This window comes from Drosophila rhopaloa, unplaced genomic scaffold (genome assembly GCF_018152115.1).
Source record: "Drosophila rhopaloa isolate 14029-0021.01 unplaced genomic scaffold, ASM1815211v1 contig_178, whole genome shotgun sequence".
Lineage (NCBI taxonomy): Eukaryota > Metazoa > Arthropoda > Insecta > Diptera > Drosophilidae > Drosophila > Drosophila rhopaloa.
The window spans coordinates 10,985,654-11,010,637 of NW_025335059.1; the positions used below are offsets into that span (position 1 = coordinate 10,985,654).

Here is a 24,984-nt window from a genome sequence, read left to right on the forward strand (position 1 = left end):
CATGGTCAGGGCGACCGCAAATCTAAGTTTTATTCAATTATTTAAATATTGAACTATGGGGTCGCGAGGGGCGCCAATCCAATGAAAACGCAATTAACAAGAGCCAATGGAAAACAATCGCCGCAAGAGGGGTGATCTTGAAGAGTTATTAAAAAAAAGTGTATTTGATTAGGATCTATAATGTGCGATTGAGAATAATCCAACGTAATAAAGATAGTTCTTCAGCAGAAATAATATATCTAAAAAGAATTTAATAAATAAGGATTTAAACTATTGAAGATTTGTTGCCTCACTTTTAATAATAAATTGGTGGACCTCCCATGAAACACTTGTAAATGTAGGTTTTCTTACTTGAAAAGTACATGGTTATTTTATCCAAAATGGTAAAGTTCTTGTCCTAAAAATTAAAGAACTCTCCTCGCTTTCCCATTGAGATTTACTGTAAGGCAGTGAAAAAATACACATTCCGTCTCGCATTTCTGGTTATTCTGTCTCGGCTCTCGGGCAAAAAGGTTAATTTAATTAGGGGGCCGAACTGAACGGAGATCGGTGGTCGGTGGACAACGGGTGTCGCTTACAGGGTGATCTTCCGCTGGCAGTTCCATTCCCATTCCCATTCCTATTCGAAACTTCCGCCATGCGGCTGCGATAATTGCAAGTCGGTTCGATTTGCATAATTGTGGAAATCGTTGCACTGCAATATTATTGCATGCAACGGCCCCCGCTGGCGGCTGTGTTTTGTTTTGGTGCAAAACACTTAAACGGCTGCCGGATGGGCACGGACATCGTGGCGGAGTGGAAAATGGACGTGGACATGGAACACGGACCACTTCCGCACTCCGGCGGTGCAGCGATGCACGAAACTAGATGTGGAAAATGCATCGTTTAATTTCCCAACGAACCTCTTCTGGCGGCGATGTCACCTCCTTCGTGGGCTCGAAAACATTAATTGTTGTATGCAAAATGAATAAATGAAATAAATACAGGAAATAAACCAGCGAAGCTCTTTATCAACGTCAAGAGCTTAAATACCGAATGGGTGTACAGAAGTTCAATACTGACACAGAGTTCAGTGGTTGGGGCTTAAAGGGGACACCCATTTAATTGTGCTTTGGCCAAGACAAACGAGTTGGTTGAACTGGAAATAGAAACTGTGTAAGCACAACTGTTTTCAGAGATGGCAACGTGAAAAAAGTTGGCAGACAACCTTGTTGGTCCATTATCTGAATTCAATTCTAATTGTCTTTAAGAAATGAGTTAATTATGATGAATTTCATTCATCTTCTTCGACCTTTAATTCTATGCTTCAGCAATGAAAGTTTTTAAGATTTAATAAACATTTTCCATGCTTTATATGGGGCCTATAAAAGCTTAATAGCTTATCTGTGGCTTAATGTGCCGGAACGCTAACTGAATTATCAAAAGAAAATATAAAAGGCATTTCGCCGAACTGAGTTTCCATACGATTTCTCTTTTGATGATTAATATCTGTTCCTCGATAGTAAAAATGAATTATGATACAATTTTAATTTGAATTATAGGGAGGTGCAATAGACTTAGTTAATTTTTTGTTGTTAATACAACAATTCCTTTTTGCCAACATGTAACCTTGTTTATTGAGGTGCTAAATAATATAATTATTTATTTACTTAGCACTGTAGTTAAGAACTTATATTTGTTGTTTTTTTGGGGGTTTTCAAAGTATAAATAAATAACAAAAAATAAAACCTAACATATTATCTTTAGTATTTATCCATCTAACATTCTCCAAACATTTTCAAAATTCAAATACATTTGTTTATAAATACCAAACTATACTCTTGTTTTATATTCTGTAGGGTGTGTCCCCTGTTTTGAACTTACTAATTAACTACAGCTTATTCAAAACCATCCCTCATTCCCCATCACTAGGTGACACTGCAAAGTTCAAAGCCCGCCTGCACCCAGGTTTTCGAGTTTCGAGTTTGGGATCCATTGACCAAGTGGTATATAATTGTTGGCCGCAAAAGCGAAAACAGCTTTTCAGCCAAATAATATATAGAGAACAGCAAAAACTACAACAGACGCCCCCGCCAAGCGGAACAAAGCCACTGCCACGAGGTACTCCACACATCCAAAACTACATACTTCTACGTCGGGGGGCACATTAACACACTGACTACGCAACTGTGCGAAAATCGCTTTGGACGCTAACTGGAACTGGAAACCCAGCCGCAGTTGGCTATGAGTGGAGCTCTAAATATGGATACAGTTAATTGACCTTGATTGAGTTTATTTCGGGTGAAGCAGCTGTCTGCGGAACCAAATGACTCCATCCGAGTTGGTGTGAGTGTGTATCTATGAGTGGGCTTCCCGGGATGGCCAACACTAACATCATCATTATGGAAGGTTTGTGGGAAGGAGGCGTCACATTCCCCAGATTCCTGCCCCAGCCTAATCAGCATAAAATAGTTCAGGGAGCGGCTGCCTTGAAAGTGCAAGTTTTGGTGACTGGTTTTTTTTTTACTTTTATAAGGAATACATTTAATAAATAAATGCTTAAACCGTTAATGTTTTTCATAACATTTTAAGCTCTCAATTTATTTTTTGTTGTTCCGAATTTTTTAGTTTATCAAGTAAACATAAAATCTTCCAAAGAATTAATAGCCAGTATTCAGATATACTTCATATCAATTACTATTGATAAACAGATTTTCCCATTTCAATTTAAATTCTACAATATGAACCAGTTGCCAACTACATTTATAAAATTTTTTTAAGTGCAGACCCTGCCTTAAGGTCATCTGTCTCCCACTCGTCTAAGGATCAGATTCCCCCGGGACTCCTTTGACGGCAAATGCTGAACTCCTTCCACTTGGTGTGAGGAATTTTTCATTAGGAAGGAAGCAATTTCATGGCCAGTTATTTGAGCCCGCCGGCTGACGCACCACCCCGAATCCCGAATCCCGTGATGAGGGAGTGGCCACCACCCCTCGCAGGTATGGCTATGCTAAAGGTAAACATTTGGCTTTGAGCAACTCACCCGCTGACATGTTGAGACGTTTGCGCGCATCGCGTTTGGAGTAGAGGAACTGGAAGCCCGCGCCTAGTTTTTTGCCCGTGGAACCACTGCCACCGGCACCGCCCACTCCCCCGCCTCCAACTCCCCCCACTCCTCCTCCTCCACCACTGACAGCTGCCGCCCGAGCGGCCAATCCTGGCGAGCGGTATCTCGCACTCTTGGCACTGCCAGTGGCCGAAACGGTGGATGAGTTGGAGGGAGTATGGTTGAGGGCGCTCTGTGACTTTGTCTTGGGCGTGCTGGTCATGGGTGCGCCACCCACTCCGGTGGTGGGTAGCCGGGGCAGGGAGTTCGTGCTGGCCACCACCTGGCCGGAGTTCAGACTGCGCGGCAGAGTGGATCTGGCGCCGCCAAACTGATTCGAGGCTGCCTCATCACTGGAATCCGTTTCGTAGATGGCATCCGGTACACTTGAACGCCGCACATCCTTTGTGGAGTCACCGCCAATCGAAGATCCCGCGGAGGAGAGCCACGGCTTGGCGGGAGAGGACTCCAACTGGTGGTGGTGGGCATCGCCGCCGCCGATGCTGCCGCAGGATCGCACCCGGTCCAGTTGCTCGCGGCTCAGGCTCTGCTGGTGCTGGCTGAAGAGAAGGTCGCCTGCAGATCGGCGCTTTGCAACAGCCAAAGCGGACGCAGACGACGAGTTATCCCTGTCCAGTTGGCTCAGCTGGCTGAGCCTCGTTCTGCTGTCGCCATTAGCCAGTAATGCCGACTCAAAACTGCCGCGCCACGAGAACCGCTCGTAGTCGCTGGCCACGCCGCACTCCTCGCCGGCGTTGTCCGAGTGTCCGGGTCCGGCGGAGCCTCCTGCTCCGGCTGCCCCACCGCCCGGATGATGCCCCGTGGCCTGGTGGTGCAGGTGATGTGAGTGGGGCGAGGTGCCATCCAGCAGGAGATCATGGGATCTGCTCCGAAGTTTCAGCTGTTTAATGGGCATGGCCCTCAGTTGCTCCTCCACCTCATCTTCCTCATCCTCCGTCGTGGTGGCCGAGATCTTGGCCTGCAGTCTTCGGTGGTGCCGCTGGTTTTGCGGCGACGGAGTGGGCGTCTCATTGCCACTGCTCACCTCGTGCATCAGAGCCACCAGCCTGGTGCCGATATGCTGCATCACCTTGGCAAACAGTTGCGGAGATCTCTCAGTGGTTGACTGCTCCGTTTCCTCAACCTCCTGGGCAGTCTCTATTTCGGGTTCTCCTCCCGCCGCCACCTTGCTAAACGAAGCCACCAGCTTTTGATAGACCAAAGCCTCCATGGGCACACTTTGACTCTCGTCCAGCAGGCCACCATCACCGCGATCGCCCTCCTCGTCGATCTCGAACTTGTTGATTATCTGCTGGCAGCTGGCCGAGATCTGGGCCTTCAGCTGGCCCTTCCGTTCACCGCCCTCCAGATCCGAGCTCGTGTAGTCCGAGGAGTCGTACGAATCGGACCACGTGTCCTCACTGCTCAGGTACTCCACTATTTCGCGCACCTGCTCATCGTTGATTCCCGGCACCGTTTTCATCAGTCGCGTCAGCTCGTTCTCGAAGTAGGCCAACTGGGCTGGCCGGGATTTGGCCAATCTGCTCTGGGAACTGGGCGTGGGCGTGGTGTTGGCGTTGGCATTGGCATTGGGCGTGGTGGGCTTGCTCTGCTGCGCATTTGCAGTGGCCACAATCAGGGTCTTGAAGAACTGCCTCATTTTGCTCATCATCAGGTTGGTCTCCTCATCCGAACTCCAATTGTTGAAGCTGTCTTTGCGCACCAGGTTGGGCAGGGCCAGATTCCTTAGTTGGCTGGGAGCTGGAGTGGCCGCGGCAGCAGCTGAAGTGCTTGGCAAATCCATCTTGGCCAGACTTATCTGACTGTGGGCCGGTTCCCGATCCTCACTGATCTGCTCCAGGGCAGGAGTGGGACTCTTGGGAGGCTCACAGTCCGGCGCCGCCTTCAAAAGATCATCGTTACTGCCCACGAATCCACTGTCCCGGCTGTGGTGGTGCTGTTGCTGCTGCTTCTTGGCCTGGGACTGCATCTGCACTTGACCACTGCCACCTGGAGTGGGTGTGCGGCACTCGGAGGGCTCCAGATCGTGCAGCTTCTTCTCATCCAGTGAGTCGTGACGCTTGCGCAGCTGCTTCTTGCGCTTAATGGTGTCCGAGGAGGAGCCATCTGAGGCTCCGGCGTTGGCCAAATGGATCACAGTGTCGTCACAGCCCGCCTCCGATTCCGAGGTGTCCTCCACAGTGGCTGAAGCTGCTCCGCCTGCAGATGTCACCGTGGCATCCAAGGTGTCTGCGTCTGGCAGGAGTAGATTGTCCAGCGAGGAGTTGTGGCTTCGCGGGGTTCCCCGGGCTCTCACCAAACGCTTCCTCCTCTGACTGGGACTCGGATGTCCTTCACTATCGCTTCCCACACTGCCACCACTCTCATCACTTTCACCTTGTTTTTCTGCACCACTGAAGCCCATGAATCCGGACAGGAAGTACTTCTCTAGGCGGGAAGAGGCCAGATCGGAGGCGCCACCACTCTCCATTAGCTGATCCTCGTGGGGCAAAGAGTCCAGGCTCTCGGAGCACTCGGAACTCACCTCGGAAGCGGTGTCATCCCCGCGTGTATCGATGGAGCTCATCACTCGCCCGTCGCCCAGGCCAAAGAAGAAGTACTTCTCCAGTTCGGAGGCACTTAATCGGTGGTGGTGCTGCAGGGTGCGCTGTCTTCGCCTCTCCGCTAAATCCTCATCCTCCATTTCGCCATCCTCGTTGTCCGCCCGCATGGAGGCCACCTCGCTCTCCTCACAGCTCTCCTCGACTATCGTGTGCAGGGTGAAGTCAATCGCAGATCTATTATAGCCCCTCAGCTCCTCCTCTCTATCCAAATAGCCATGTCGCCGGCTTCCATCATTTTCGCCCTCCGCATCCTCGGAATCCGTGGCCGTAGGTGTGGTGGTGGCATTGCTCAGGTCCTCATCATCATCCTCGCCCCGCTGGCTCAGCTCCTCCACCCAGGAATCATCATCCGCCAGGCCGTCCTCCACACTGAGTTCCGGCACAGCGGGCGGTTCGTTTAGCGAGTCCACACTGTACGATTCGCGATCGCTGCTCACGAGTTCCGTTGGCTCCATGGCGCGAAATGAGTCACCTGCAAAGTTCTGGGCAAAAGTGTTGCTGCTGGACGGGCCTTTGTTGCTGCTGCGGCCGGAGTTGCTGTCGTGTATGTTGCTGTTGCTGCTGGTGCTACTGCTGTTTGCCATTTCGTAATCACCAGCTGCACTTTCATTGTCTTTGGTGATCATGACCAAACTGCGATACTTGGCTGAAAGTGAATTTTTGGGCGAAGCCAGTTCGCTGGGCGATGTTGCAGGTGTGTCAGGTGTTGTTGCTGCTGCACTTGGAGTGTTTTTCTGATGACTACCGAATATTTTGTCGAAGTCACACTCTGCGTTTTCGCCACTCACGTTTGAATTCACACTCACTACGTCACTGCTGCTGCTGCCGCCGTCGACAACAACACTCGAGCCGCTATTTCTCGTCTTTTGTGCTGCGAAAGCGTCATTATTATTATGGCCAAGTTCGTTGTTGTTTTTAGTGTTTTCGTTAGTGCTATTATCGTTGTTGCTGTTACTGTTGTTGCCGCTGAAAAGCGCGGAGCGTGGAGCGACCGCAACGTTTAACATTTCATTTTCGACTGGCGACTCCGCCGACTCCGATTTCGATTCGAAGCGATATTGCTGCTCGTGAGTGCGAGCGACAGGTAAGCGAGAGCTCTCTTCTACCTGCTCAGGTGCCAAGAAACTCGCCGCCGAGAGTGAATCCAGCGAGTAGTCACTGTTGTCGTTTATTTTGCATGCTTGGCTGCATGTGCCGACCCTCTGAATTTGCTCAGCTGTTCGCCCATCCACCAGTTTACAATCGCTGTTGCTGTTTGCCTTTACCTGGTGCTGTTGTTGATGTTGCTGTTGCTGCTGCTGCTTTACCTGCGGGCAGGTGAGGCGGTCATTAGAACTTAGCACGGTCGAGGGGCTTTTCCAAGAAGGGCTGCACTCGTCGGGCTTCCCCGGACTACCTGCCCGGTTGTGGGTGGCAGCCACATCAGTGCCCGCCGTGGACAACTGCAGATCCTCATTGATTTCGGCCACTCCCTGTCGGAGGCGTTGTAGCTTCATCTCCAGCTGGGAATTCTGCTTGTGCAGCTCCAGCAACCGATTGACATCGTTCGAGATGCTGTGCAGCTCATCGCAGGCGGCCAGGGCATCGCTATCCTCAATGGGCTGTTGGCGGCGCTCTGATTGCTCCCCGTCTGACAGCGATCGCATGTGGTGCAGCACCACGCCGGCGGCGTCGTCCGTCTGCCCGCCCACCACCACAATGCAGTTGGCCAGCTCATCGCTTGAGTTGGCAACACGGCGTTCACTTTCATCATCGTCGTCGTCGCCGTCGTCTTCGTCACTCGATTGGCAATCACGTGCAGCTGGCGCCGCCTCCTCCGCTTTCTTGGGCTCCTCCTCAAGGGGCTTCACATAGTTGAGTACTATCCCACAATCCGTTCGCTCGGTGTCTGTATCATTGTCGGATGAGTCTTCTAGATTTGCCTCAGAGGAGGAGAGGGAATCTCCCTCGGTGGAGGAACTGCGTCTCACCCGTGCTCCTGGCTGGCGGTTAACGATAAACACCTTGTTGAACCGCCTTCTTTTGGGCCTGCGATCGCGTACGGTGCCCGTATCATCCGAATCGCAGGATTCTGAGCTGGAACTGGAGTTTGAGCTGGAGCTTGAGCTGGAACCACTGGTGGTGCTGTGGTGGCGATGCTCCTGCTCCTGCTGCTCTGGCACCACCTCCTCTTTTTGCTCCTCCATCATTCCTGCAACATTGTAGCTTCTTTGAGTGGTCTTTCGGGGTTTCTTGTCCAACTCCTGATCCTCCTGACTGCTATTGCTACTAGCCTCATCTGGACTACTTGCCGCATAGCTCTCGCTCTGCAGATGGGCCGATCCCGATGCCGAAGCCGATGCCTCATCGGACATCTTGATGTTCTGTATAAGTCGATTGGAGGACAAATTCTTGGCAATCTCCGCTGTCGCCCGCTGATCTATCTGGTCTGGGTGCTGGGCTCTGGGTTTGGGACTGGGACTGGGACTGGCACTTTTAGCCACATTTCCAACAGCATTTTCGACTGCAAGTCCGCCGAAACGAGTTATTACCGCAGGAGCCGCAGCTCTAGTTGCTGTTTGTGTTTGTGTTGCTGCTGCTGCTGCTGCTGGTACTTGATTTTTATGTATATTCGTTTCGTCTGCTGCTTCCACTTCTTCGTGGCTGTTGTTACTGGCCAGGTAGGTTTGTGTTGTTGCCGCTGGCTGGGTTTCGCATAGATTTCGGCTCTGGTATTTACTGGCCACTCTCTGAGCGGTTCCCTTTGTGGATGTCGCTGGTGTTGCTGTTGCTAGTGTTGATATTGCTGCTGGTGCTGCCGCTGTGCTCTTATCTACACTGGCAACATGTGCCTGAACGGCGGGCACTGGCAATGTGCCGGTTTTATCATAAACATTACACAATCTACCCGTTGTGGGCGTTGCGTTGTTGTTGCTCTTGCTGCTGCTGCTGCTGCTCTTGGTGTTGCTGTTGCTGTCGTCGCTCTCACTGTTGTTGCTGCTGCGACGCGCGTTGCTCGTTTCTTGTTGCTCACCCGTCGGCGAACGCGACGCTACTAAACTTGTTGGCTTTGGCTTGAAAGCATTGCTGGCCATTTGTTGATGTTGCTGCTGCTGTTGTTGTTGGTATTGCTGCTGCAGCGAGTTGGCAGCTCGGATTGGACTGGCCAGTGTTTCCAGGCTCCGTCCCGCCGTCCCATAGCCCGAAGTGCTCGACGACGAGGAGGAGGATATGGTGGAGCACAGGGACTGCGTCATCAGTGATCCCAGCGAGGCACTCAGTTCCGGCGCCGAGGACTTGAAGCCACCCAATCCGCGCAAGCGTTGTGGCATCGGCGGCGGAGTGGTGGGCAGCTGTTGGTAGCTTTTGCTGGTCACCGGCGGCGTTGCGTCGAACATGTTGCTACTGGCCGCAGCGAATTGCTGCGAGTAGGCTGCAACTATGGCGGCAAATTGCTGTTGGTGGCCGGCTGCCTTCCAAAGTTGCTGCAGACTGGCGGCCAGCTGTTCATCCTGCTCCAGGAGAGGATTACCGGACACTTCAGGCCAGTTGGGATAGGCGGCCATGGGCACTGGAATGGGCACGGGCACGGGAATGGGCACATACTGCGGCTGCTGTTGCTGCTGGCTGGGATTGCAGTTGCATCGGTTGTGGCTGTGGTGATGGTGATTCTTCAGAAATCGGGTCTTAATCCTGGTCTTCATGCTCAGTGGATGAGGCGGTGGTGGCACGGGTGGAGGTGTTTGATCCGAGCTTGTCTGCGAGCTGCTCTCGGTGTTCAGGACAAACTCCTCATCGGTCCCCGTGTCACTCTCTCTGATCCTTGGACAGTAGCTACTCCTCATTTGCTGGGGGCGCCTCTGCACCAGCGGGGAATCACTGTCGCTGGACTGACGCCTCACACGCGGCGGCGGAGTGGGGGTGGCTCGTGCCGTGGTATAAGCAATCATTGTAGTTGTGGTGGTCGTGGTGGTGGAGATCATGGACGGTTCAAAGTAATCCCAATCGCAGTCCTCCACATTGCTCACAATGCTGTGACAGTGGTGCGTGGAGCAGGACGAATCCGTGTCATCCTCCTCCTCTTCCTCCTCCTCCTCCTCCCCGTGACAGGACGAAGATGAATCCGAGTTGAGGAAGACGAGCTTGAACTCGTCGGCTTCAACGCTATATTGCGACTGCTGCTGCTGGCGTCCGTGCTGGGTGGAACACCTGAAGTCTAGCTCCGATGACGACGACGTTTCCATGGCATCACCCACTCCTCCACCACCGATATCACCGGAAGCCACGGACAGCTGCTGCACTCCTGTGGAGTAGCGGGGGTGAAGATTTGGGCACATAAGTTCGGAGACAACCACTTTAACGTTGACCAACACCACGAAGCGGTACGCAAATACTGGTTATTAGCACCACACAGCCACCAACAAACAGGTGAAATACTGGTTAGCCAAAGGGTGAGTTATTCCACACCAATATTATAGGTTGCAGACGGGTTAAGCACAAGTACGGGTGGTTGTTTTACAACTAACATGGGTTAAGCTTGGATGGTTACACCGAAATACCACAGATATTAATAGATACTAAAGGTTACAAACACAAAAGCAGGCTGTTCAAAGGAGTGTTAGTCATTTTATCAACCCCCATTCTTTTATAGTTATCTAGGTAATGAAATGGGTTCTGAGAACGATTGCTGCTACACACCTTATTGAATTACTAGAACTGCAAATCGAAATTAATTGTTCTTTTATAATATAGTTATTAAATACAATAATCCTTCCCGATAATCAAAAACCATAACTAACAAGAAAGGAAAGCTAACTTCGGGCGGAGCCGAAGTTGATATACCCTTGCAGAATATTCTGTAAATTATATTCTCCAAAATTATTTATATGATGCATTCTTAATACTCATAAAAAATCGCAACTTCCTAACTTTAAAAACACCAAAGTTATTTCATTTCCAATCGTTCAGTTATATGGCAGCTATAGGATATAGTCGTCCGATCCTTATGAAGTTTGGTAGGTCGGATTGATTGGCCAAAAATAAAACCCATAGATAATCCCAACTTCCTAACTTAACAAACACCAAAGTTATGGCATTTCCGATCGTTCAGTTATATGGCAGCTATATGATATAGTAGCCCGATCCGGCTCGTTCCGACTTATATACTACCTGCAATAGAAAGACAACTTTTGGGAAAGTTTCAAGCAGATAGCTTTAAAACTGAGGGACTAGTTTGCGTAGAAACGGACGGACAGACGGACGGACAGACGGACAGACGGATGGACAGACGGACATGACTTGATCGACTCTCCTGGTGATGCTGATCAAGAATATATATACTTTATAGGGTCGGAAATGTCTCCTTCACTGCGTTGCAAACTTTTGACTGAAATTATAATACCCTCTGCAAGGGTATAAAAATCGTCTTATGATCAATTACTGTTTATAGTTTGAAAAAGAACCTTCAAAAAGGTAAACCTCGAATTATAAAAGCTGATGCTCATAAATAAAAGGTAGGCTTATCGTAATATTGAACACCTAAGCTTGCATATTTTTTGGGAAATTTATATTAATTTCTAAGTAAACAAACAAACACCTTGACTGATTTGTTTTATTTATTCCTCATAGTTAAATAAACCAGACAAAGGAGCAACTCTATCTAAAGGCCATTTAATCAAGTGTTTGGTTTTCTAAATAAGAAAATATACTCAATAGCAAAGAAAGGACAGGTGAAATAAGATCGCAAAAGACCACAACCTTAAGATTAACCATGCCCTTAAGAAAAATAAACTTTTCATTTATTTTTGTTTTATTTTCATAACTCCATCCTCACCAAAATTGAATATTCTAAAAATCATTTCCCTTGCCGTTCAAGTACCCATCTTGTCCGGAAGCAGTTCAAAGACTCTTGATTGATTATGATTGCTTGCCACAAGCTTTTCTTGCCAAGACAAGGACTAGCAAAAATTTGCCAAAAAGCTTTTAAAGTTCCCAACATCGCTATGTCCTTCGTCGCCCCCTCCCCTCGACTTTACCCGCACCACTTTTCTTGGATGGGTGCACAAACAAAAACTGCAATAGCCGGCAGTTGGCGGATGCATGTAGCGTCAATCCCTGGCAGCCACAAAGTAAACATTTGAACTGCGCTTTCCCTCCACCATGAACACTTCCTTTCTATCATTTTTCCAGCACTTGGAAAAATTCAGGGTAGCATAGTTGACATAATTAATTAGTTATAAATTGAGGAAAACACAAAATAATTCCATTTATATTGGAAATATAATTTAAACCATTATGTTTGTATGGACTTTCACTCAGGAGAACCCAAATTGTTCGTGAAACTAAACAAATTAAGATATTGTGTCTAAATATAGTTAATCAATGTTATTTCTGATGTTAACTAAGAGGTAATCTTTGAATTTGCAAAAAAAATTATCAATCATGTACACTTTTTCTTTCAAATATTGAATGAAATATTAGAGGTTGAAAATTTTAAAAATAAATGGAACTTTTTTTAATAATAATTATTTATTAAGTTAACAGAAACACTTAGAAAAACGTGTATTTACAGGTAGAGTCTCTGTAAGTTGTTAATTGTTTAATCATCAAATCATTACTCTTTCGTTACATTTATATTTATTTCGAGTGCACTTGTTCCCTAAAAGCTAACTGTGAACACTTTTAGGCATTCACAGAACCAGAGCAGTACCCACATCGGGGCACAAAAGGTGTATGAGATAAGATTAACGCTACAGTTTTGACAGTGCCACCGCTTTGCATGGCCAAAAATACCAGTGGGTGGCACCGGCAGTGAAAGTACACGGACCCAGCTCTGGAATCCTTCCAGGCGACAGCCCACCGCATCTCTAATCCTCACATAGATACACGCGGCGTTGTTGGTCACAAGACCAGACCCCCAAAAATCGCCAAATTGAAACATAACAAAAGCCGGCAAAGGCGTCCAAGTCCCTCTGCCCCCCGGGAAAATCCTCTGAAAACTCTTGAAGCGGCTCGGCGAAGTGCGTGTGGGTGGGAAATCGATTTATGAGTTGCCAAAAAATTATCCCGCCAGCCCACGGCACGGTTTTTGTATTTTTTTTCGGTTTCGGTCCCGTGGCCCAAAATCTTTTGAACCGCGTCAACTTTCCTCTTAAATTTGGTTTTTTCCGTCGCTTGTGGTCATGTCGCCAATAGCTTTAGGGGAAATTTAATTCAAATAGAGAAAAAAAGTCTGCTGCGAACATGGCAAAAATTGATGGCATACTTTTAGAAGCTGTCTAAAAAAGTGAGACGGAAAAAGTGTTGCATTCTTTTGGGATCCTTTTTTTAAAGCTAATGATTAAAAAATTTCAAAGGTGGAAACTTGAGACCAGACTGCAAAATTCTCTAACTACCAAGAAAATTTACTTTATTATACTCGGAATAATGCTAAAGAAGCTCTTCTTGAAATATTTAAAATACTAATACCTACAAGTATTACAAGAAAAAAACAAAAAAATAATTTTAAAGGAACGAAATTAGGTAGGTGTTTTTAATTTCTTACTTAAAGCTTCTTCTTAAATATTGTTTATTTTTTGTAAATGGAGTCATAATTCTAATAGTTAAACTAGATGATCCCATCAATCTTAATTAAGCCCAATCATTTGCTAAAGCCAAAATAAGTTTAGCAAAAAGTTGTAATTTGCATTTAACAACTTTATTATTTCCTTCCCTGAAGTCAGAAAAAAATACGGAATCTTCTGGGTAAGCTGGCGTGGTTTGACAATGAGAGCCAATCCAAATAGCAGGCACCTTCACTCCTTCAAGGAGCTTAATTAACTGAGCGAAATTAGACGGAGGCGAAGCCCTTCACAAAGAGTTTGTTAGTCACCCAGGCATCACCACCCACCATCAGCATCAAAAGCAGCATCAGTACAGGCACTAGCATTACCATCACCAAGTTAATTAGGCTCCCAAACATACACTTAGCTACACAGTTACAACTACAAAGTGCACACTGAGATAAAATCTTGGAACTCAATTCAAGTATAAATAAATATTCGAATATATTTTTTAACTATTTCAGAACATGAATACCAGCGGTTTAATTATGTAATTTTGTTCTACTCTAAGACTTTAATTAACTAATTGCAACTTGTTTAAAGTCATAGATTATTTTCCATTAAATTTTATTCTCATTTTAGATATTTCTCTCAGTGCGTTTTATGGGGACAGCTATTAGCACTAACCTTCTTCGGCCGCCTTCTCCTTTTCCTTGCGACGCTGCAGCACGACCTTCTTGAAGACGACCGCCGCGGCCTCCACTGCATTTTGCAGCTCCTGTTCGCCCAAAGTGCTGGTGTGGGTGGCTTCCTAAGGATTCAAAAAAGGACAAAAAGGAAGTCGATGAAGTGAAAAGTTTCCGCGTTTAAGCCTACTTGTCTGCGGGCCTACGATGTTCTACTCACCGATGCGCTGTTCGGGTCGCCGCTATCCTTGTTGGCCGAGGTCTCGAGGGACTTGCCGTTGACCGGCTGCTCCGCTCCAGATCCTTGGCCCGGTTCCCCTGGGGGATTCGGATTCTCCTCCTGGCTGGCTGATGCTACTGAGGCGACAGGAATTTCTGTTTTTTTCAGGCGCATGGCTAAATCAGAGTTTCTATGCATAAGCTGTTGATGGAAGGAGTAAATGTGCTGGGGCGTGCTACCTGTGGGGGCGGTTAACGGGAAGGGGTGCAAAGCGTTCATCAATCGGGTGCCGGATCAAGCGCAGCTACTCAAGGTTCTACCAGGGACCGCAAGAATTCATTAATTAACTTTAAATACATAGTTATTTATGCGCAGGCACAAACTACTTTGGGCATCTTAGGTTGGGATAACTATTTGTGAATATTGTTTTTAAATTGAACTACTAATCACTGTTTAATGGTATAAATGTGGTTTGAAATTAAATGACTGAGATGATTTATTTGAAAATCACAGAGGACACTAATAATCACTATTTGATTTTTATAAGAATAAGGTTTCATTAAGGACCTAGACCCCTATTTAACTTTGGCAAACGAAACCTTTTAATATTGTCAATTAAAATAAAATTTAAAATAAATTAAATAAAATATAAGGGACATCTATTGAGTATTTAAATTACTTCATATTTTTGGTCAACTAAGGCGAGGGACTAAATTTGGAATAGCTTTGTTTTATACGTGTGCATTTTATATTTTCTACATAAAATATTTGTAAATCTAACTACAAATGTTGGTATACGAGTATATGTATTATAATTGGTTTATTATATTGAATATGGTTGTTTAAGGCAATGATTATGTTATAAATCAAATCAGGTGAAGATAAGTGATGGGTGCTTGAGAAGAAACTGGTAATAATTGCGGTCCCTGGGATCTACGGATGCGTGGGCGCAGAATGCCACCATAGCTACTTTCAAAACTAGAGCTTCCTCGAGACTTACCCTCCTCGGCTTCGCCAATTCCAGTGCGACTATTTCGGCGTCTTGCCTGTGGAATTTTGGAATTTCCTCGGGTCTTGTCCAAAATATCGGCCAAAGGTCGCGGACTGGGTATTTTCGTAATCTCCGTTTTCTTCGTGGGCTACGTAAAAAATGAAATATAATTTATTAATAATTTGTGTGAAGGGGATTTCCCATAATAAAGAGTTTTATTAACGATCTCAGTCGCAACCCACCTGCGTGTCCTTTTCAGGATGCGAAAAGGATCGTCGTGTGACCGGCTTGGGTGTCGTCTTGGCTCCCGAATCCTCTGAAACGGAACGCATCTGCTCTGGTTTTCTTCTCTCGGTGGCATTTCCATCCGAAGCACCTCCAGCGCTTGATGACCCTTCATTGCCAGACCCTTTTCCTCCACTCACATCCGAGACCTGCGAGAGTTGGGCCAGTTCCTCCTGCTGCATCTGCAGTTCCCTGGACTGCCGCCGTCTCATGCGATTGTGCATCAGAGGAGTTCGGGGCAGGGCTGCTCCTCCATAGAAGCCCTGAGGGGTGCCCATATCGGGATAGTAGCTGGGCACACCTCCTGATCCGACACTCACACCCAAGCCCACTCCGGCTCCTCCGCCATATCCCGAATCAGCCAGGACATTCTCAGCACTGTATATCGGTCGCTGGGACGAATTCTGGTAACTACCATCATCCGATCCATTGTTGTAGATGATGCGCGGCTCACTGCTGAATCCTGCGTTATAGTTCCGCTCGTACTGGACTTCATCCGACTCCAAGAAACTGGTGGCACTATCCCCGAAGTAATCCACGTATTCCGGACGATTGTCCAACTCCTCGGTGACATCGGGAAACTGGTGGAACTGTTGCTTGGCCTCCCCGAAAGTCCTCTCCTCCTTTAGGCAATCCTGTCGCACCAAGCGACTGGGCGATCGACCGCCAGTCCGCTGGACAGCCGTTGGAATCTCCGGCAGAAGTCTCCTGTTCTCCGGATGCCCCTTGGTGTTCGAGTACTCCTCGTTGCTGTGACTGCGCACCTTGATCATCTTGGCATGGGGATCTCGGGAGTGATGGATATTCACGCTCTGACTGCTGGAGTACTGCTCTCCACCACCGGCACTGGTGCTGGCCACACTGCCTCCACTTCCCAGATCAGTGCCTCCCACAGCGGGCACATGGGGCTGGGAGAGGAACTGCCGCGGATTCGGGACACTTGGGAAGAGGAAATTCTGCTTGGCCCTCGGTGAAATGGGCATGAATTTCGCCGGTGGCGTGGAGTGTACTGTCAGGGTGTTTCCACTGCTAAAAGCCTCCGGATTGGGCAGCGTTTGCTGGCGCATAAACTCCGGGGATCGGCGGATTTGCGGGGAAGTCTGCCGTTTTGGCGGCGATGTGGGCAATAGCTTGACATGCTGCTCGGGATTCGGCAGCGTGGCCTGCCGCGTCATTCTCGGCTTGGGCATGGGTCCGACATCCTGCTCACCGCTGGCCAAACTGGAGGCCTGCGATTCGTAGTTCAAAGGCGGTGGAGCCACCGTCGAGGGAGGTGCTCCCGTGCTGGGCAACAACTTGGTGCGATGGTAGGTGCTGGGCGGCTCCGGGAACGAGGTCTGCCTCATGAAGGGCGGATAGCGCTGGTGCTCCCCCGGCGATCTTTCCGGGGAGCGACTGTACAGGCGGTTCGGGGAGGTGGACATGTATATGGCCGGAGTGGGCTGAGCCGGCAGCGTGGATTGACGGCGCACCTGCAGCCGGTGATGCGTGGGCGTGACCTCCAGCTGGGGCTGCTGCTGCTGCTGCTGTGCGTAGTTGTCGCAGTCATCCACCGTCACGCCCACTCCCATTCCCATTCCCGGCATGGTGTTCATGTGGATGACGTCGTCGCTGTTGTAGGCGCTCGGATAGAGCGGGCTCTTCTGCAGCTGATGCGGCGATGTGGGCGCCGTTAGGTTCACGGAATTGTAGTTGGCCAGGTTGCCACCACTGCCGCTGAGGGTGGGGTCGTTGTTGAGGCTGGTCGGGAGCGTCGACTGACGCAGGACCCGTCGCCCCAACTGCCACTTGCTGCTGGTGGTGGGCGTGGCAGTGCCACTGCCGTAGCCGATGCCGTGCGTGGGTCTCGGCTGCGGGGGCAGGTGGTGCTGCTGGTGGTGCTGGTGCAGGGTGGGGTAACTGCCCGCCGACTGGGCCTCAATCAGGTGCTGCTGCTGCGGATACAGGTTGTCCGCCACCGGCTGCTGCGAGTTGGGGTTATTCGGATCGTCCTCGGGATCTGCGGGGTAGAGGAATTATCAACTTGGAACCGATAAAGAGTCACGTACAAGATTTATGATTGTTACTTTCCACTACATTTTATATTTTCTTTATCCCATTCCTGTTATTAAACACACGACTTCTCTCTATAAATATTAATTATAATATTTGCATATTATATTTAAATAATATAAATATTTTCTTTAAATTACAAACACCTGAAGCTATAATGTCAAAGACAAATAAAATATCTTTGAACCTACAAAAAGAAAATAAATTGGGATTTTAATAAAAACGAATGAATTTAATTTCATTTCAAGTTTTTCTCACTTTACAACAGCGTTTTGTTTTGTATTTTTTACGTCCATGTTTTTTTATAAATTGTGCTGTATTCACATATATTCATTTATGTCTTTCAAAGGATTTTTTTCGACATATCGTGTTCGATGTCCAGCTTTCACTACTAACTGTACAACATTGGACACCTTTTTTACGTTAATGGAATGAAATTCGAAATTACTTGCATTCTATGGAATTAATACTCACTTGATATGGTCCAAGAACGTCGGATGCTCTTCCTCAACACATCGCTGGTGGTCAGATGGTCGACGGCACTGCACGAGCCCAGGGCATAGGCGTCCTTCAGCCACTCGCCGCTGGCTGATTGTAGTTCCCTGCAAGAGCAACAACATTGCCACTTTAGAAACCAGAAAACTTCGCCAAACATTTCCCCAACGAAAGTTGGAGACGTCAAACAATCAACAAGCTCGAGTAAATCGGCAACTGAACGGATTCAACGTCTGTCAGTGTTAGCGACAATTGGCAGACTGGCTGGCTGGCTTATTCAAAAATACACTGAATGCCGGATTGTCTGTGGCTCAGCATTAAAATGAAACACCAACACACTGGGGCTTAATGCCAAGGTGTGAGCCATCGGAAGAGTTGAGTGCGCATAAGTGTATTTTTCGGGAAAACTTTGCCAATGAAACCGCAACGGAAAAGTTTGGGGCTCAGGCACGAAAGAAATAATTAAATATTAATGAGTGAGTCAAACTTCAACCGGAAGTTGGTCCTGTTTATCTGCATCTTTCCGCAAAATACTAACTTTAATCCCACATTGGTGTTTTTAATAATAATCAAAAAATAAATATGAAAGTTTAAACTTTTATATTATTAAATTAACAAAAGAAATTATACTGTTTGTGGTGAAAAATAACTAAAATAAACCCCTTAAACCAAAGAAAAACAAATTAAATTTTATTATTTCGCTGAATTTATTTGGTCAGCAAAAAACCATGCGAAAGTTAATTAATATTGAAGCTTAATAAATTTTTTGGAAATGCCTTATAGGAAATTCCAATTCTGTTAATTTATTCGCGGTTAGCCTTGTAGAATAATCTATATAAAAATAAATCAAGGACAAAATATTTTTTTAAAGCGTAAGTCTAGTAACAGCTTGTAATCAATGAATATTTGCTCATATAAGCAATCTGTTAATAAAAGGAAACATAAATATGAACGAATAAGCTATGAATATTGGTAAAGCAAGAAATCTATATGTGGACACAGATTTGTGGAATAATTTTATTTCTTTGAGCAGACAGTGTGCGATTTCAGCCTGTCTTGGGGGCGCAGTCAAGCAATCTAATAAATTCCAGCTGAGAGGCAGACGCGAGTGCAGACGCCTTCCATCGAGTAATCGAGTACCAGGAGGGGCTGGGCCCATCGTGATCGTCATCGCTGTCATAATTATCCAGCAGCTGCAGCAGACGCGGCCAAATTTGGTGTGCGTCATGCGTGTTGACAGGCGTGAAATCGCAGGCGATTTCACCTGTAGGCGGCGACCTGCTGGATTCTTGGCTCGGGAAATCTACATTTACCACACGACGCAAGTATCTTTTTGCCCTGCAGCTGCCATCGAGTTGGCCAAGATTTAATTACTCAAATGTCTGAGTCTGGCCTTGCGAACTCAATACGGGCATTTCTCGGCTGGGGAGCCGTGTTTTTTGGGGCCCCGGCTCGCCCATTAACACTGAACCTTTTGAGTGTGGGTCGCCTGTCTCATCAGAGGCAATTGTTGTGTTGCCAAATGTTGGCACAAATCGAGCTGATGCTGTGGCGACACAGGGCGTATGTGCAATGTGTGGGGTGGCTGATGTTTATGCTGGCAAAATGGTTGCAGAACACACAGTGCAGCTCATTTAACAGCCCGAACACTTGTTGACAGTTTGCCGCTCGTAGAATGAACATGTTTGGCCTTTCCATTTTTGGGTTTTCGGTGACATTTTGCCATCCTTTGAGTTGACTAATTACAAAGTTATTTAATACATCAGAAAATCCTTTTTTGTGCACAGAAGGTTATGCTTAATTACAAAATCATTTCTGCAGAACACACAAAATGAGAAAAAGGGATTTATCTGCATGAGTGGGACACACTTGCAAATAGAATTTTTAAATTAACTTGCTGTTTACAAAACACGAATGTGAGTTTAAGCCGCTTTGCATCGCAAATGGGTAATCAAAAAGTGCAGAGCAAACACAACGAGTCGAAAACATCCAGTTTCAAATATTCAAAACTGCAAGGGAAACCGAAAAATGAACCAAAAATCTGCCACCTCAGTTATGTGAAGCCTCAGTTGGCATTCTGTGTCACCTGATGCCCACGGGCCGTGATGGGAAAAATGGAAAATAAACAAATGAGCCGCTTCTATCACCTTTCAATGCACATAAGCCCCTTCCTGGAATTCATTTTGGCACATTCAAGCTGGAGATAGTTTTCTCTGTCCGTTAGCAATTCCATATTTTGTTTTCGTCTGCACCAACAAGGTTTGGGTGACAATTTTGACGACACAAAGCAACCAAAAGGGCATGCAAAATTAGACTGCAACGCTGAAAATTGCAGCGTTTGCACTACAAAGTCCAGTTCTCAAAAATAAATGCATAAAGCAGTTGTCCGTGCACGAAAGAAGGTAAACTGGAGTTGAATATACCCTAGGCATAATCAAAACTAACTAAGTACTGAAAAAATAAATTACTCTTAAATAATTTAATATCACACCAACAGCCAGGGAATTTTGAATAATCCCGGTTGGTGATTTCTTAAAAAACTAATATACATTTTTTAAGTTAAATTGAATATCTTGATAAATTTAGTTTATTGTAAAGATTTTTTTATACAAAGAATTCATTCATTGCCATTGTTTGGCCACAGTTATTGTAGTAAAAGTAAATTTGCTATGTAGTATCTGATAGCTTTTATTTTGAAGTAGACTAATTAGTTAGTGGGATTAGTAACATTGAGTTTAGTTTTGGCATTTAAATTTGTCTCCTTGAGATGGTATTATTACATTTATAGATCTAAATCATTGGTAGGGTGTATTACCTCAAGAATGGGTATTCCAACACCACAAGGACACAAAGTAGTGTTTTGTTGTTTGGCTTAGTTTTTGTGTGCGTGAGAGTTGGATGGTTCGGTTACATTCAGAGAGTTTTGCGAGTTTTTAGTTGACAATGAAAGTTGGAGAGACATATAGACGGAGGAGACAGACAGACAGACAGATAGAGGGGAGACAGAGACACACTTACATTTGCTTGTGGCACACCACGCACACCCAGTCCGTGGTGCGCGATGTGAATTCGCGACAGGCTTTGCAGACGCGCAATTTGCAGACGCGACAGGGGGCGCCGCGGTTGGTGATGCGACCCAATTCGGTGTTGCAGCGGGCGCAGTGGCGACTCTGGTCGCTCGTGTGTGCGTTGTGGTTGTTGTGTTGTTCGAGCTGTTGTTGTTGTTGATTGGGCTGCATGGTTGTCTGTTGTTGTTGTGTGGCATCGAATGGCTGCACTCCACCAACGACCTTAGACGCACCCTTGCGCCTCAAAGCATACAATTCGGCGCGCAAAAGCCTGTTGTTGTTGAAATTCGGTTGGAGTTGTTGTTGATATTGTTGGAGTCATTGTGTTGTTGAAGTGGTTGAAGATGTGGTTACAATTGCAGTAATTGTTGTGGTTTTTGTTACGTGATTGTTTGTTGTTGTTGAAATTAATGAGGGATTGTTGTTGAAATTCGTTTGGAATTATTGTGGTTGAACATTGGTAGGAATTATTGTTGGTGTTGTGGAATTCATTGCAAAGGTATCGTGATTTTTTTTGGCGTTCAGTTGTGGCGTGTTTATTGTGGTTGTTCAAAGTTTTGTTTAAATTACAGGGGTTGTAGTGATTTTTGTAGTGGGTCGGTTTGAGGGGTTTTGGTTTCGGGTTGGTAACATAATTACGTGACAGACGCATAGACATTTCAGTTAGATTGTTGGTTAAGAAACGAAAACACGTTACAAAAGTTAACATGACATTTTGCGACAGTTAGACAGAGAAAGAGCGAGGGAGAAAGAGAGACAGATAAAGCGGCAAGCGTGTGAGTTGGATGTTCGGGTGTGAGTGTGTGTGAGTTCGTGATGTATGTGTAATTGAATGAAAAGAGACAAAGAATAAAAAGAGCACACAAAAAGTTGTCATTAGTTGATTTAGTAGCAATTTAATCGATTTTCGAATTTAATTTTGGTTAATTTAGGTTAGATTGATTGGACAAGGCAACATTTTTCACGTGCGCAACACATTTGTAAGTGAATTAAAGTGATACGATTTGAGACAATAAATCAATTAAATTTGTTGCAAAAGGATATGCAAAAAATTTAAGTTTTAAGTAAATTAAAATTATGAATGCAGATAACTTGGTGGTTGTTTGACATATGGAGATTGAGTATTCCTTGTCGTGGGGAATAAGCGTTAAAATGGCTAATTATATGTAAGCTTGAAGTCTATATAACTATATTTCATTTAATAGATTTTGTTGTTTAATTCCATTATTTGTTAACCCAGTTCAAAAATATACATATATGTATAGTCTCTGAAACCCAATTAGAAAATCGAAGATAGAGACGTTCTCAAGCTTAACAAGAACTCCAATGGAATTAATTTAACTCCCACCGACACTAATTTGATTAAATTCGAACAGGACAATGTTGCCTAATTAAATGTCCCTTCCCTGGAACTTAAATTATGCAAATGACCACATGTAGGTGAAAGTTGGCAATCCAACTAAATCGGCAATCAACCGTAAGTCGATGCCCGGTTGGCAAATTAAGTTTGAGGTCCTTCCATGTCCCACTCCATACACACGGGATTTTCGACCATTTCTGGGTATTTGGTGCCCCCGCTGCTTTTTCTTGAGCCGGTTGCTTAATATTAACGTGCAGCTGGCAGGCGAGAGCTATAAAACATGGCCGAGAGCTGCTGACACATAAAACAAACTGAACACATGGGTGCTTACAGATGAGTTCAATAAAATATCACCAAATCATTTTAAAATCTCGTATGCATCCTGACCCTAGCATAAATTGACCCTTAAATAAATTGAATTTGAAAGCCAAATAAATAATAGCCTTGTGTTTTTATAATTCCGTCAAAACCCTTTTTCAAATGTATTTTTTTATAGTGCAAGACACTAGCACACTAGAAAAACTAGCACTAGCAAAATAGAAATAACAAGTATTTTAAGAACCATATCTATTATCTTGACGCCAACTGTAGGCAAGTGTGATGATGTGATGTGTCGGTAAAGGAGTCACGCCGAGCACATAAAAATCCTAACAGGACTTTGGTTTCTGTGTAAATTATGTTGCCAGCAGCAACGGGAACAGCAATTCTTAATTATAATTTTATCTGCTGCCGAGCATCGGGATTGGAGTGCGTGCGAGCTTTATTAGCGTCACAAAATCAGCAAACTGTCGTTTGACGGCAGCCACAAAGCCTAGTCAAGCGGCCATTAAGGTATTCAGGAAGCGGAAACGAAACCAAAAACCGAGGCCATGCCAAAACTGTTGCATACTCCCAGGAGCACAAAACACAAATAAGGCAGCACCAGAATGGCGAACTAACCACGGACCACAGACCCGCAGCCAGGGACATGTTTTATTGGCCTGGTTAACGCATAAACCCGGCTCCCACCGCCAAACAGCAAGGCACGCTGGTTTTTGGCCTCCCCACTCGCTCCAGCACACTGGAAAAAAACCTCTGCCCATATATAACAGTCGTTTGCACACTTTTCACCTAATTTTTAGGGAAATTCGAATAAATTTGTGTTGAAAGTTTCGTTAAATTAAATGAAGATACATTTATTTTCCATTAGGAAAACGTATGGCCTGTTTTGCCTTTTAATCTAGGGAAGTATACATTTAACTAAGTCAATTTTGATGCAAAATATTTTGGAAATGATTTGGCTGTCCTCAGTTTATTTAATAATAATTTATTATTTTGGGAGAATGATAAATAAATTTTATGCAAAATTATAAATTTAAACAAAATAAAAGCATTTTACATGATTCATTCCAAGCAATATTAAGTTGCATGTGAATTATCTTGAACAAAAATGAAAGAACCCTCTATAAAAATCGTCTCAAGAGATTTCCGTAGAAACATATTTCTTAGAAATGTAAGATTAGCTTTTAATTAAATGCAAAGGTTTTATCTCAAAGAATGGTATTCATTTCGCCGTGTAGCCGTGCTCAAGTTTAATGTGCCATCTGTTGGCATGTCAGGATCGCATATACATTGGGTTTGCGATGTGGCAGTGAGACGATATGTGTTCGCTGTCGCATGTTCGAGTGCCCAAGTGCTGTTGTAGCAATAGTTGTAGCTACACGACCACCACGGCTGCGTTATGAATTAATAATCATAATAAGCCATTAGGGCAGGTTCCACAGAAGGAGCAACAGCAGTGGGCTGCCAAAAAGTGCTAACTCTAATGGCCATAAATTCACAGTGACCATGAAAGTGGTGCAAAGACCTGGATTAGCCAAACAGTTTGGGTTAGAATATGATTAAAAACCCTAACATGGCCTAAACAAATAGCGTTACGCATGTTTCCGAATGTCCCAACCCCCGATGCGAGCTCGATTCTCCGCACTGTGGGCTTATGCAAATAAGCAACTAATTAAACTGATGTAAATCAGCTGCGTCCTTCGTCCAGGATGTGGGTGGAGTTCTCGTTTTGGCCTGTTGGCCGTCTGACCTTTTGGGTCAGATCGAACACCTGCTCCACGGGCAAAAACACCGCAGAGCGATGGCTTATTAGATATCAAAGGAGAGATAACGTTTTCGGAGTCCTGCTTTGCCGCTTTGATGTTGCCATGGGGCAGCAGACAACAGGCAAATAATTTGCTTTCTTCAGAGCTTACAGCTAATGCAATTGGTCTGTGTTTTGGTCTGACTTCAAATGCCAAGGATTTTATTTGGCAAATTAGGGCCCAACTTAATATTTGCATCAAGCAATGTCAAAAATCTTAGGGTTTAGGAGTTAAGTCTTGACGGTTTATTTAAATAGGTCTTATTAAATTATTTATTCAATAATTATTTTCAATCTTGTCTCCTGTTAACCTAAACTTTTTTAGTGACAAGCCAAACTAATATAATAATATAATTTTCTATTTCCACTTAAAATCTATGCTTTCCACGAAGTCATAAATAAATAATTCCGCAATCAATGGCAATATATACGAATTCATTACATTTATTTATAGTTTTACTCTAATTAAAGAA

General features: G+C 45.5%; 1 protein-coding gene across 3 annotated transcripts in view; it reads right to left on the reverse strand.

The window, feature by feature from the left end:
• LOC108043117 (synaptotagmin-like protein 4) overlaps nucleotides 1-24,984 on the reverse strand; it is a 52,548-nt gene that overhangs the window by 5,758 nt on the left and 21,806 nt on the right. Inside the window, exons 2-8 of one of the 3 annotated variants that reach the window (XM_044459123.1) lie at nucleotides 20,977-21,297; nucleotides 17,938-18,065; nucleotides 15,369-17,410; nucleotides 15,136-15,274; nucleotides 14,136-14,374; nucleotides 13,917-14,040; nucleotides 3,023-9,991 (exon numbers count right to left, since the gene is read on the reverse strand). In XM_044459123.1, the coding sequence (XP_044315058.1) occupies nucleotides 3,023-9,991; nucleotides 13,917-14,040; nucleotides 14,136-14,374; nucleotides 15,136-15,274; nucleotides 15,369-17,410; nucleotides 17,938-18,065; nucleotides 20,977-21,197 (9,862 nt within the window). In that variant the 5' untranslated portion in view covers nucleotides 21,198-21,297. Of the gene's footprint in view, nucleotides 1-3,022; nucleotides 9,992-13,916; nucleotides 14,041-14,135; nucleotides 14,375-15,135; nucleotides 15,275-15,368; nucleotides 17,411-17,937; nucleotides 18,066-20,976; nucleotides 21,298-24,984 lie in introns of those variants that run through there. The other 2 variants (XM_017121674.2, XM_044459124.1) reach the window with 2 other exon arrangements.